This window comes from Acomys russatus, chromosome 5 (assembly GCF_903995435.1).
Source record: "Acomys russatus chromosome 5, mAcoRus1.1, whole genome shotgun sequence".
Taxonomy (NCBI): domain Eukaryota; kingdom Metazoa; phylum Chordata; class Mammalia; order Rodentia; family Muridae; genus Acomys; species Acomys russatus.
In genome coordinates this window covers 31,345,522-31,359,176 of record NC_067141.1, presented here as the reverse complement: position 1 = coordinate 31,359,176, position 13,655 = coordinate 31,345,522, and the positions used below count along the sequence as shown (strand labels likewise).

The following is a 13,655-nucleotide window of genomic DNA, read 5'->3' as shown; positions in this document are numbered from 1 at the left end:
AGAGTCCTTAGCCTTGGCACAATCAGGTCCCCTTGTGGAAGAACGAGCTTAGGATTGTGGTGGAGGCAAAGCCCTAAGGCATGGGGATAATTGGAGAGAGGTGGCTGAGCACCGTTGCTAGCATCTGCTGTCTGCCCGCTGCCTGTCACTTGCACTGGCTCCCAGATCCTGAGCTTTGGTGTCTGCCGCAGCAGGTGACACATCACCACTTCGTAAGGGCCTATTTTATGTGGAGAGTGGAGCAGGACAAGGGGTGTGGCATAAGGGACAGGCTGGGGTCTGGGAGCTTTAGGAAGCAGCGGCCAGTGCAGGCTCTGAGAGGAGGAAGCTGAGGCTTAGCTGGACCAAAGCTACAGAATCAGAAAGTGACACATACCAGGAAGGATTTGAACCCAAGTCCTGCCTCTCCTCTACCTCATTAGAGCCTTCTGCTCAGCTGAGAGAAGAGGGGAGCTTCCTGAAGGCTTGAAGGTAGGAGCTCAGACCTTGAACCAAGCCTGACACCACTTGACCTGATAGTGGCTTCGCCAGGCTCAGCTCTGGGATGAGCGTCCTGTGTATTATACCCTGTGTCTGGGGCAGTCCCTGCTCCCAAGTGCAGGCATTTCCAGGTCCTGGCTTGACTCTTGGATTTCTCAATAAGGCCTCTCCCTGTTGGGAAGTCACAGTCCCACAGGCGGTGCTCTAAGAAGAAAACACCTCACACTGAATGTCAATTCAAGACAGCTGGCAGCCTTGTCACTCTTGCTCCCAGCTCCTGGCACCCAATCTGTTGGGTGCTGGCTCCCTCTGGTGGCCTGAGAAGCAGATGCATTTTTCTCCAACCCTTATCCCACGCCATCCTATCCCTGCACACCCCCAGCAGAACAACCAGTTCTGCCCTGGATCACCTGTCCTGGGGAGCCTCCTGTATACCTAACCAACTTGGTACTGGGAAAAACATCTGTGACCAGCACAGAGCAGACCCTGCCCTGTGTAGCTCCTGCCATGGTAGTACACAGATGAGGGGCAGAGCACATGGATGCTTTGGAGGGGCACAGCTAAGTGCTGGGCCAGGGGTCAGCTCAGGACTGGCCCTGTCAGAGAGATAGCTGGGACAGATCACATTTGGATGGAGACTAAAGGGTATGGGAGATAAACGTGCATAGAATCTGCTGAGGGAGCTGTTGAGGCTGAGGAAGAAAAGGCAAGAGTAGTGTAATTGAGGGGAGTACATGGAAGTCAGTCATATGGGGCAGAGCCTGGAAAGGACTCAGACCTTTGTGCTGGAAAGGAGGGGACCCCTGTGGGATTCTATGAGGAAACGTGATAGTGGCTTGGTGTACCATCAAAAGGTTCCCTCCCTGTGCTACTGAGTTGGTAGTGAAGGGCCGAGGGTGGACAGGGGAGAGGAGGCCAGTCTGCAGACAGAGAGCATGGAAGAGGACAGTGGGTGGGCCTGGTTTTAAATGTGAAGACGAAGTGGACTGGTCTGGAGCTGCTGTTGACGGGGTCCCCGAGGCTTGTCAATAGATGCCATGTAGGAGTTTAGGAAGGTGCTTTTGGGGGTCTACAGTGGCTCTACTGGGGTCCTGAGTGAACGTATGGCAAATACATGCAATAGGCTTCTAGAGGGGAGGGAGGTTGAGGATCCCGGAAGCAGAGGACAAGCCGGAGAGGAGGCTAGGCCTGCGAAGAGAGAACAGTGCTGAGGTCTCCAGCCAAGTAGGGAGGATTCATGGGTCACGTGATGCCTGTAGACCATGTGACGAACTGCTCCATGGTTTGACCACACAGAGGTCATCAGGGCCTAGCAAGGGTGATTCAGGAGACAGAGGCAGTGTGGGGCTGAAGCCACTTCCAGAAAGGTGCTGACCCAGCCTGAGCTTCTTGCCACTCCACCTCAGGTGCTGCCTCTGCCCTGCTCGACCCCGATTCGCCCCTGGGGTCACCATTGAGGAAGACAACTGTTGTGGGTGCAACGCAATCGCTATCCGCCGTCACTTCCTGGATGAGAACATGACTGCGGTAGACATTGTCTACACCTCCTGTCATGATGCGGTGAGGGACTGGGCTGGGGCCAGGCAGAGCTGGGACCCAAGCTGTTCTGGAAGCCACTGGGGACCCCGGCAACTCCTCAAGCCAGTGTCCCTGTTGTAGTTTCCAAATCCCTTCCAGAGATGGCCTCCTTCATTTGGGTGCCCAAGACCCACACTGTCTCAAGCTGGGTGGGGAATGGATGCCGGTCTCCTCCAGTATTAGGGCTCCCAGCCCAGCCTTAAGGAGATCGAAGAAACAGGGGGCACTGGAGAATGGCAGTGAGCCATTTTGACTAAGTACAGGGCTGTCTGAGGCAGAGTGGAGTGAGAGGACTGGGGACCAGTGAATCCTCGGAGCCCCCCAGGAGCCCTGCCTTTGGCAGGTGTTAGGCACCCTGAGTAGTTTCACTGACATTTCCTAAGTCTGGCCTCATTCGTGAGTCACTTAGGCTCACAAGCTCATTACTCCTAGGTCTATGAAACTCCCTTCTACGTAGCCGTAGACCATGACAAGAAGAAAGTGGTGATCAGTATCAGGGGAACCCTATCCCCCAAGGTAAGCGGCCCATGGCTCCTCCACAGGCCCTTGCCTGTCTTCCTCAGCCAACCCTTACCTGCTTTTCCCCCCATCCCCCAGGATGCCCTGACTGACTTGACAGGTGATGCTGAGCGCCTCCCTGTGGAGGGACACCGAGGCACCTGGCTGGGCCACAAGGTATCGACCTCAACATCCTGAGGTCCCCTCACCCTTACTCTCCAACCCCGGACCCTGACAGCACTCAGGTGCCTGCAGTTGGCAGTATGATCTCCCCTTAGCACAGATCAGCCAGAAGGGTCTGGTTTGGTCTGCCTGCCCACTAGGGCCTGGGGGTCTCCAGCTGTCCCTAGAAGCATCTGGGCAGGCAGCTGGGGAGATGTCACACCTGTTTCTATCAGACAGACTTACTTCCCCCTGAACCTCCGTTTTCTTACTTGGAAAAATACAATTGAAAATGCAGCCGAAGAAGTACCCACAGCCTGTTTGTTGAGGGATGGGAGGGGGCTCTGGCTGAGATCACTGAATGTTCTGGTCCCTGAGGCTTCCCACAGCCCTGCTCTGTTCCTCCCACTCAGGGCATGGTACTCTCAGCTGAGTACATCAAGAAGAAGCTGGAGCAGGAGATGGTCCTGTCCCAAGCCTTTGGGCGAGACCTGGTGAGGAGTTTTCCATGACATCCCATGCTGGAGAGGAGGGATGGATGATGGGACCCCCTTCCCCAAACACTAGCTCCTGTCCCTCCCTCCCACATCCTCAGCTCCTTCTAGCTGGCTCCACACTGCCCTACCTGACCTCCCAGGCCCTCTCCTCTCTGAGTCTCCTTTCTTGGTACCCCGCACCCCAGTTACCAAATGTGTGCTCTGCCAGCCTCGTAGTCAGGAGCACTTGTTGCAAGAACTTTTATAGGCTAGTGACAAAACCAGCTACAAGCAGGGAGACTTGAGCTGGATGGTAGCCCGAGTCAGCCCGGCCACTACTCCCTGTATGGGTAGCTCCTGTGGGTGCTGCCAGCTGCCATTCCCAGATCTCACAGAATCTAGGCTAGTGGATAGAGCAGAGTGATGAAGACAGGTAACCAAATGATTGTAAGTATAATCACTAGAGTAGCCATAGGGCAAGTGCAATGCCTAGGAGGGAGGGAGCTGTTTCTGAAAAATCAGGGAGGGCTTCCTCAAGGAGGGAATTTCTGAGCAGGGCTTCAGAGGATGAGTAGGAGTTTGTGAAAACAGTGTCACTAAGCCTTTGCTCCGTAAGGACCTAGCTTGGCTCTTCCTCAGCCCTAGCGTCCATGCAGGACAACATGATCCCAGGACTCCTCCCAGTATCGGCTGGGAAACTGAGGCAGGGCTCTCAGGCATCTCTTGGTCCCCAGGGCCGTGGAACCAAACACTATGGCCTGATTGTGGTAGGCCACTCCTTGGGCGCTGGCACAGCTGCCATCCTCTCCTTCCTCCTGCGCCCCCAGTACCCGACCCTCAAGTGCTTTGCCTACTCCCCACCAGGAGGCCTGCTGAGGTAAGCAACTTGGGGGCCTCAGAGCTGCCTGGAGCAACTGGGACCCTTGAAAGCCAAGGGCTGACTTGGGCTGGGTGGGACTTGGAGCTGGTGGCTGGGCTGGGTAGCCCAGCTTCTGATCAGGGGTCACCTGGAAATGGCATAGGACAGGACTGTGGTAGTGGGATGGGGGCTTTCTAACATGCCAAATAGAACCCCCCAAAGTCTTGTGGTAAAACACAGGCAGGAAGGGCAAAAGTAGAAGCGCAGAGTGGGGCCACTCCTGCCAAGGCCCTGCTCTGGTCCTGAGCCCCTTTCTTTGACTTCTCTTGTAGTGAGGATGCTATGGAGTACTCCAAAGAGTTTGTGACTGCTGTGGTTCTGGGCAAAGACCTTGTTCCCAGGTAAGTCCATCTCTCTTGCTACAGTCCCCTAGCAGGACCTCACCCCACACCTCAGTGCTCACATGTCTCCTTCAGTCCCTTCACCCTCTCCCTACGGATTCCAGTGCCCCCCTTCCTGCTTTTAGTGTGAGAAGACAGACAGTTGTAGGTACCTTACCTTCCTGAGTGGCCCCTCTGAGCTGCATGCTTGCCTGCCCATCATGACCCAGGTGGATCTGTCCTCTTGTTCCCAGGGGCCAGGTGCCCACACTGCCTCTTCTCCTTCCCCCGTCACTGCCCCTGACTGCCCCAAGCTGATGCTCATCCCCTTCCACAGGATTGGCCTTTCCCAGCTGGAAGGTTTCCGTCGGCAGCTTCTGGATGTCCTACAGCGAAGCACCAAGCCCAAAGTGAGCTCCCACCAGCTCCCCGACCACTTGGGAGTCCTGGCTGTCCCTCGGGTTGTTCCCCACTGATCCCAGGGACAAAGTGCAAGAGGCCACAGCTGTGTCATGGGTCATTCCAGCTGTCAGACCCTCAGTGTCCAAGCTTAGCCCATCCAGCCCTTGCCATTGTGAGGAGACTAAGGCCCAGGGTAGAAGGGGCTTTGCTCACATACTAAGCTGTCATGGGGAACTGAGGTGCTTCTCCTACATGGAACTGACATGAAAAAGGCAATCCTTGAGGCGTGGTGCTTTGAGCAGACAGAGAAAAGACGTGTTGAGGTGGCCCAGGCACAATGAAGGCTGTTGCCCCACGTGGAGGGTTTGTGTTCGCGTGTTCAGCTTGTTCTGCTCTTCTGCTGGGGCCAGGAGAGAGCCAGCTTGTTCTAACACATACCAGGTCTTTTATTTATTTATTTATTTATTTATTTTGGTCTTTTGAGACTGGGTTTCTCTGTGTTATCTTGGACGTCCTGAACTCACTTTGTAGACCAGGCTGTCCTTGAACTCAGTAATCCGCCTGCCTCTGTCTCCCAAGTGCTGAGATTAAAGGTGTGCGACACCACGCCTGGTGTATTGGGGGGAGGGCCTTTCTATGCAGAGACCTTCATTGCCAGGCAGGTGGGATGAGGCAAAGTTTTGTGGCCAAGCATCCTGGGATAGGCCAAAAGTAGGAGGCCTTCTGTAACTGACTGCCTTGTGAGATAGCTGGCCTCCCCGAGGTGGATCCTTACCTAGTCTTTCTGCGGCCTATCTGCAGTCTTCCTAGCCTTGGTAACTGTGACTATCTGGCAGAAAGGACCTTGGGTCAGGTGTCAGGTAGTGGGTCAACACAGCTTTATGAGACTGTCTCCATGAAAGTCTAGTCCTCGGAAGCAGCACTTGTTTCTCACTGGGCCAGGCCCAGGCATTCATCCGATCCAGGACCTGACCCAGTAGGTCCAGCTGGGTCACACTAAAGCCTGTCATACCTCTGCCTTGCACAGTGACCCAGAGCAGATCCCTCTCCTCACCGGGTGTGTCTCCTACCCACTAGATGAGGGCTTGACTAGTCTTCCAGTGCCTTACCGGCTCTGAAATGCAACAGTTTGGTGTCATCTGTCTTTGGCATCTTATTGGCCACCTGGCCACCATACACCTCAGCCACTGCCTCTTCAGGTGGGCACACACCTTTAATGCTCCAGCCACTGCCCCCATCATAAGCCCTCTCCTCTCATCTGTTAAGCCCTTCCTTGCAAGCACCCCTGATCCTACCCATCCAGCCAGAGCTGCTCAACTCTGCTCCCTTTCTCCCTGGCCCTATACAGTGGCGGATCATCGTTGGGGCCACCAAGTGTATCCCCAAGTCAGAGCTGCCTGAGGATCAGGTGGAGGTGACCACCCTGGCCAGCACACGGCTCTGGACCCACCCCAGTGATTTAACCATTGCCCTTTCGGCTAGCACCCCACTCTACCCACCTGGCCGCATCATCCACGTGGTCCATAACCATCCTGCAGAACAGTGCTGGTAGGTGCTGTGGAGGTCTGGGCCACACCCGCAGGTGTGGGTCAAGGGAAGGCGTTGCTGGGGGCTGGAGCACCCTTTGCTCAGATAATCACCCACAACAGGGGCAGAGATAGAGATCACAATGCAGGACCCACATAGAGGGGTTCCCTCAGCTGCTAGCCATAGAAAGGGGACCAAAGATCCAGTCCACAGCTGTCTCCAGCAGGACTTTATGATGCTGTGTCTCCCTGAAGGAGCCTAGTCCTTAGAAGCAGCATCTGTCCCTCACAGGGCCAGGCCAGGGAATTCAACAGATCCAGAAGCAGATATCAGGGACCTGACCCAAAGGTGGCCAGGCCTGGCAGGTCCAGCTGGGTCAAATGGAGGCCTGTTCAACCTCTGACTTGCACCCCACTGCCAGCCTTTTACTGGTGCCTCCCAAAGCAGCTCTCCCTATTCTTGATGCATTTAGTAGTAGCAGACCTGTTACAGCCACCTGACTCTGAGCCAGCCCATACCTTGGTGTCCCTGCAGACCCGTGTGGCCAAGACTGGGGCCACGGCAAGAGCAAGAACACTGCTAGAAAGTAGAGCTCCTGCTTCATACGCTTAGAGCCCTGGGTCCTGGGCCCCCTTTCTTAATGGAGGCTGCCCTCCTGATAGCAAGTTAGGGAGCTAAGCCCCGCCCAGGGGTAGCTAAGCCCCGCCCAGGGGTAGCAGCTGTAGCATAGACCAAAAGCAGATGGGAGGCCTTGCAGGGACGGAAGCTAAGGCTCCAGTGAGCCTTTCACAGGCTATGAGCAAAGCAGCCAGACCTGGGAACACGCACCTGCTGTCTGGGGTAGACTGGGGCCTCCAGATCAGCCTCTAGACCCCTCCACAAGTGTACAGAGCAGAGTCCCCTGACCCCCTTCTTCCTACCGGTGTCCTTCTCAGCTGCTGTGAGCAGGAGGAGCCCACATACTTCGCCATCTGGGGGGATAACAAAGCCTTTAATGAGGTGATCATCTCACCAGCCATGCTCCATGAGCACCTGCCCTACGTGGTCATGGAGGGGCTCAACAAGGTGAGTGCCGGCAGGGCCCGTGAGTGCCCTGTAGATCGTGTCCCTTCTGAAAGCCAGGGACCTGAGACTCAGATGCTAGCCAATCCAGCCACAGTCCCCAGTCCCCAGCTGGGCTCTGGTGGTCAGAAAGACCTGCAATCTTTCCACTCCACACTCTTGGCTCTTTTCCCATGCCACATTTGCCCCATGGTAGGAAGGAGGGAATTTAGAAGACTTCTAGGGGCCTGTCCCTGAGAAAGGCTGAACAGAGAGGCCATGACCAGATATGGAGTCAAGAAGGGATAGCATCTACCTTCGTGAGCCACTGAAGGCCTGAAAAGAAAAGAATGCTCTAACGTGCCTGCTCTAGAGACAAGCATCCCATGGCAAGCCCCCATCCTTCCACAAGGAGGAAAGAGGACCCACTGAACCCTCTCAGGCTGTCGTTGACTCTGGGAAGCCACAGGCCCGGGCTGGCCACCCCTCTACCACCAGGCCCCTCCATCCTGTCCCCAGGTGCTGGAGAATTACAACAAGGGAAAGACAGCACTGCTCTCTGCTGCAAAGGTCATGGTGAGCCCCACTGAGGTAGACCTCACTCCCGAGCTCATCTTCCAGCAGCAGCCGCTGCCCACAGGGCCTCCTCTGCCCACCGGCCTGGCCCTGGAGCTGCCTGCCACAGACCATCGCAACAGCAGTGTCAGGTGAGGCTTGCATCCCCACTCTGCCCCAAGGGAGCGTGGGTCCAGCATCTGCGTAGTCGCATGTATGTACATCCACATGTTCTGCGCGCCTGTCGGGCCCATGCGTAGTTCCAAAGCTGTGTCCACGTGCGCAGTGTGGGAGTCAAACTCTGCTCAGGGTCTCACTTGACGGTAGCTATCTCCCCACCTTACCATCAGTTCTCAGGATTTCCCAAGTAGGATAAGAGGTTTCAGAACACACAAAGACCTACACACACCGGACCCAAGCACCAATCGCCCATTCCCACTTAGATCCAAACAGATATTACACCCAGGTGCTCACACAACTGTGCATATATATTGGAGCTTATGACAAACCTTACTCATAAGAACACAGGACACTCCACACAGGACACACACCAAGGCAAGCAGTGGGCACACTTGGAGAAGTAGACATGTAAACGAATGGCCGTACCTGTGCCAGGCCCACCATACACAGGTGCATGTGGTCCAGCTGCACACTCGTACCAAGGCATACACCTGCACTCACAGAAGCGTGCACACATCAGCATAGGTTCTAGAGCAGTGGTTCTTACAGGGGAAGGTTGTCCTGCCCTTTTGGGACCCTGACTCCCTGGCCTTGTGTTCTTGCTTATAAATCTGGCTGTTGGGAAGAAGGGATCCCCTAGGCACCTCTCCTTTTGTGTTGGCTGTGGCAGCCTCATGTCTGCCCTTGGCTACTGTGCATGAGGCTACCACACATTCCCAACCCCCCTTCCTTCCCCACAGAGCCAGGGGCTCCAGAGTTTGCTGCCACTGCCAGCACAGGGCTGTATCATGTGAAATGTGGGGGAGCCCTGGGATGAAGAAGGGATAGACGAGGCACTGGAATGCACTGGGCTGCCTGAGAGTGGGGTTGGGGTGGGGTGGGGGGGCAGAATCCTTCTTTCCTTCCTCCCTGCCCTTTCCTTCCCTGTCTCTCTGTCCTTCCCGCTGTGGCCTCTTGGGTGAGCCAGAGCAGCCAATCTCTCGATGCCTAAATCTCTTGTTAGCTGGTGGGTATGGATGCAGAGGGCCAGAGTCCTCGGGAATCTTAATGCTATTGGTGGGGTCTTAAGCCTTTTGGGGGACTCCATTTCTGTCAACCTAGCATCAGCCTTTTGTTTTCTATCTTAGCTTCTTATGAGTTGGTTTTATTTCATCTTATTTTAGATGCATTTTATTATGTGCATGTGTGTATGGGTCTATGTGAGTGTCTGTACACATACGTGTGGGTGCCCATGGAGTCCAGAAGAGGGCATTGAGTCCCCTGGGGCTAGAATTACTGGGGATTATGAGCTGTCTGATGTGGGTGGTAGGATCTGAACTTATGTCCCCTTCACTTCACAGGAAGCACTTATAACTTCTGGGCTGTGTCTCCAGCCCTGTGGGTTAGATTTTATTTTCACTTATTTTTAATTTTATTTTTTATGTGTATGAGTGTTTTGCCTGCATGCATGCCTGTGCTCTGAGTTAGAATAGGATGTTGGATCTTCTGGAACTGGAGTTACAGACAGTTGTGAGCTACCATGTAGGTGCTGGGAATGGAACTCAAGTCCTCTGGCAGCACTGCGAGTGCTTTTTATAGCACTGAGCCATCCCTCCAGACTCTGAGTTGGTTTTCAAAAGTCTGGATTCCCTACCCCAAACCACTCAACAAGGACTGAATTGATTGTGTCCCTGTCCCCACTTCCTTCTAGCCTGGGGAGTAGGGGCTGGTCTCTTTTGCCTTCTGAGTCTTATCCTTTTCTTACGCCGCCCTTCCTCTGTAGGAGCAAGTGTCAGTCTGAGATGAGCCTGGAGGGCTTCTCTGAGGGGCGACTGCTGTCCCCAGTGGCTGCTGCATCAGCAGCCCGCCAAGATCCTGTAGAGCTGTTACTGCTGTCCACCCAGGAGCGGCTGGCAGCAGAGCTGCAATCCCGGCGGGCACCACTGGCCACCATGGAGAGCCTCTCAGACACGGAATCGCTGTACAGCTTTGACTCTCGTCGCTCCTCGGGCTTCCGCAGTATCCGAGGCTCGCCCAGCCTCCACGCAGTACTGGAGCGTGATGAGGGCCACCTCTTCTACATCGATCCGGCCATTCCAGAGGAGAACCCATCCCTCAGCTCACGCACAGAGCTGCTGGCAGCCGACAGCCTGTCCAAGCACTCGCAGGACACCCAGCCCCTGGAGGCAGCTCTGGGCAGCGGGGGTGTCACTCCCGAGCGACCACCAAGTACAACCAACGAGGAAGAGGAGGCAGCAGGTGGCGAGGGTAGTGGGGTGGCCCCGAGGGGAGAGCTAGCACTGCACAATGGGCGCCTGGGGGATTCACCCAGCCCTCAAGTGCTAGAATTCGCCGAGTTCATCGACAGCCTCTTCAACCTGGACAGCAAGAGCAGCTCCTTCCAGGACCTCTACTGCATGGTGGTGTCGGAAAGCCCCACTAGTGACTATGCTGAGGGCCCCAAGTCCCCCAGCCAACAGGAAATCTTGCTTCGGGCTCAGTTTGAGCCCAATCTGGTACCCAAGCCCCCACGCCTCTTCGCAGGATCTGCTGAGCCCTCCTCTGGCATCTCACTCTCGCCCTCCTTCCCACTCAGCTCCTCAGGGGAGCTCATGGACCTGACACCCACAGGCCTCAGCAGCCAGGAGTGTCTGGCCACAGACAAGATCCGGACTTCCACCCCGACAGACCACGGGGCCAGCCCTGCCAAGCAGGATGATCTGGTCATCTCAGCACGCTAGCAACTGGCAGTGGCTGCTGCCTCCTCCCTGACCAGAACTCAAGGCCCCGTGGGTACCTAGTGCCATTCGGGGGCCCAGTAGCTTTGAGGAGAGCCTCCCAGAGGCCAAGTGGTCTCAGGCCCTGGAGCACTGCTGCTGAGCAGGGGGTCTGCATCCCTACCTCAGCCTAGGACACCCAGAACCAAGATGTCTGGGGGAAAGCAGGGGTGGCTTTGGTACAGGGAGGAGCTTTCAGGTTGGATGGTTAATCCTCAGCCCTCAGCCTGACTCCTCTGTGTGGGCAGCCTGGTATCTCTGTTCTGGGACTGGCACTAGGCAAGCTAAGTTCCCGTCACTGCCCTCCAGCTACTCTCCCAGAGCCGAGGCAGAACGCAGCCCCCTCTCCACATAGTCTCATATGTCGTTCAAATTGGCACCCACCCTGGCCACTATCCCCCAGATCTGGTGCCTGCTGGCCAGCCCCCTGGGGTGATCCCCACCAAGGTGGCCCACAGTGCTGTGTATGTTTACAGAATCTGCTGGGCTTGGCTCAGGTTTATCCTGGGCTCGCAAGCCCCCATTCCCAATCATGTGTTGAATTGTCCCCTCTGAGTGGGACCTAAAGACCAGAGGGGCCCAAAGGAGGGTGGGGCCAGGGCTGCCCCTTCTCTGCCTGGTGCCCCTTGTCTTCATGGGTCATGGCCACTGGGCCTGCCTGCCCACCTGCCACTCCCTGGCTTCCTGGCTCACCTTCTATCCCCAGGATTCTGGCCATTCAAAGGGTGGTGGACACTCCTATGACATCGCCCCTGGCTGCAGAGCCAGGGCCCTGGGGAAAAACAAGGTATCCAAAGCCCTGTCTCCTTGGTGTCCTGCCTGACCCCTTTATGTAACCCCACCATGCCTAGGCAGCTCTGGGCCCTGGGGTCTGAAACCAAACATGCCTCTGCCCAATTGCTTTCTAGGTCTGGGCTCCACCTCCCACTGTGTCCTGCCCATAAGAAGAGGGCCAAGAGCAGGGTATTGTGGGACCTGGCTGGAAACCCCTGCCCACTGCCAAGGCGAGGGGCCAGGGACTCAGGGGCTCTTCCAGGTTAGCCTGAGGCCTTCCTAGGTTTTCCTATGGTTTGGAGAAGCAGTCCAGGAGGTGGGAACCCAGCCCTTTACCCAGGCTGGGGGGTTGGGGGAGGTTGTGCATGGTAGTGTCAGGTGTGTGTGTGTGCATGTGCATGAATGTGCACCACTCCTGAGGAAAGGGGCTGCAGAGGGCTGCCCGCCTTCCCCACCTTGCCTGCCTTCTGCTTCTCCTAACCTGCCAAGAATATAGCCTGTGAAGTAAAGCTTTGGGACAAGCCGGTCACTGGGGCGTGCAGGCAAGCAGCTGCCCACTCTTGTGCCCTTGTCACCTTGGAAGCATGGTCCCTTCCACTTTAGCCCCACTCACAGCCTCTCTGGGATACTTAGGCTCCCCTGACCACCTCATGATCACAGGTACCTGGGCCTGAGCCCTGACTCTAACCCCCACAGCTGGGGTGGCCTGACTAGTTAGCCACCCTAACAGATGAAGACAGAGATGTGGGGGCTGGGCCTCCCCCTTACTCTGTGATTTCCCCCCTCAACAGAATCCTGGCCACCCCACCTCCTACCAAGGCACTGCCTCAGTCTAGCACAGAAGTAAGATAAAAATCAGTGGTTCTTAGAATTCAAACCTTAGACAAAAATCTTAAATCAGAGGAATAATCCAACAAGAAGAGTTGTGGATCTGGCCTTTTAACTCTTCTTCTGCCAGGGCAGGTATGGGGGTCCCCTTTAAGGCATGCCCCTATGCCCAGGACTGAGCCTTCAGGGACATACCCCCCACCCCCAAGGCTGCAGCCATACTGTGTTACAGACTTGGGCCTGGGGCAGGCTTGGTCTCAGCCCTAGACACCCAGGGCCAGCCCACCCCACCCCCGTTCCCTCCTCGCCTGACTCCAGAAGGGTGGGCCTGCTGCACGTTCCCTTCACGCCACATTTTGGGGGGTCTGAGCCACCCCCTTCATTCCAGTTCAGATGGACCCCCCACACTGTCCCCCAGGCCCGCAGCACAAGCTCTCCCAGCCATGCGCTGGCCTGTCCTCCCAGGGATCTGGGTGACTTCCATATGCAACTAGTAGCGAACAGCCAGGCCCCCATAAACCCTCTGCACTCCACGTGCCATTCTCCCATGACCTTTTTGTACTTAATGTATGAAAGATCCACACTAATATTGCTGTAAAAAGGAGAGACAAATTAATATAGCTTATTCTATAAATATATCTGTATATAAAGTTTTCTGTATATTGTATAGAGCTGTGTATAAACTGGATGTAGAAGCACACCTCTGCAACATGTGGTATCTTTTCATCAGGTGGGGATAATGGAGGCAAGATGGGGACCTGCTGCCAAGTTCACAGCAGGGTAAGAGAATGAGGACCTCTGAGACCATTTCCTAGACCAGCCAGAAAACTAGAGGCACCTTGGGATCAAGCCTTTTGTGCCCACTAAAGACAGAAGGCATGTAGGTCCGAGTAAGAACACTCATTCGGTTAGAACTGTGTGGCTCAAAGTTGGCACAAACATGTAAATGCTAGGCCAGGAAGATATCTTAGCAGGTAAGTCAAGGCACTTGTCACTAAACTGGACCACCTGAGTTTGATTCCCAGAAATCATATGGTAGATGAGAAATGACTTCCATGAAACTGTCCTTTGATCTTCACATGCATGCACTGTGGCACATGCACCACCTCCCCACGAATAAATACATAAACAATACAAATTTAAAAATAAAACACAGATG

At 55.3% G+C, this 13,655-nt stretch overlaps 2 protein-coding genes across 2 annotated transcripts in view; one reads left to right on the top strand and one right to left on the bottom strand.

Annotated features, from left to right (window-relative positions):
* Dagla (diacylglycerol lipase alpha) overlaps positions 1–13,216 on the top strand; it is a 58,014-nt gene extending 44,798 nt beyond the window's left edge. The window contains exons 10-20 of the mRNA XM_051146113.1: positions 1,887–2,040; positions 2,491–2,574; positions 2,656–2,733; positions 3,132–3,212; positions 3,929–4,071; positions 4,386–4,454; positions 4,771–4,843; positions 6,184–6,383; positions 7,298–7,427; positions 7,923–8,110; positions 9,901–13,216. Of these exons, the coding sequence (XP_051002070.1) occupies positions 1,887–2,040; positions 2,491–2,574; positions 2,656–2,733; positions 3,132–3,212; positions 3,929–4,071; positions 4,386–4,454; positions 4,771–4,843; positions 6,184–6,383; positions 7,298–7,427; positions 7,923–8,110; positions 9,901–10,858 (2,158 nt within the window). The 3' untranslated portion in view covers positions 10,859–13,216. The remainder of the gene's footprint in view (positions 1–1,886; positions 2,041–2,490; positions 2,575–2,655; positions 2,734–3,131; positions 3,213–3,928; positions 4,072–4,385; positions 4,455–4,770; positions 4,844–6,183; positions 6,384–7,297; positions 7,428–7,922; positions 8,111–9,900) is intronic.
* Positions 1–13,655, bottom strand: part of Tmem258 (transmembrane protein 258) — a 105,242-nt gene that overhangs the window by 49,543 nt on the left and 42,044 nt on the right. The gene's annotated exons all lie outside the window — the stretch shown is intronic.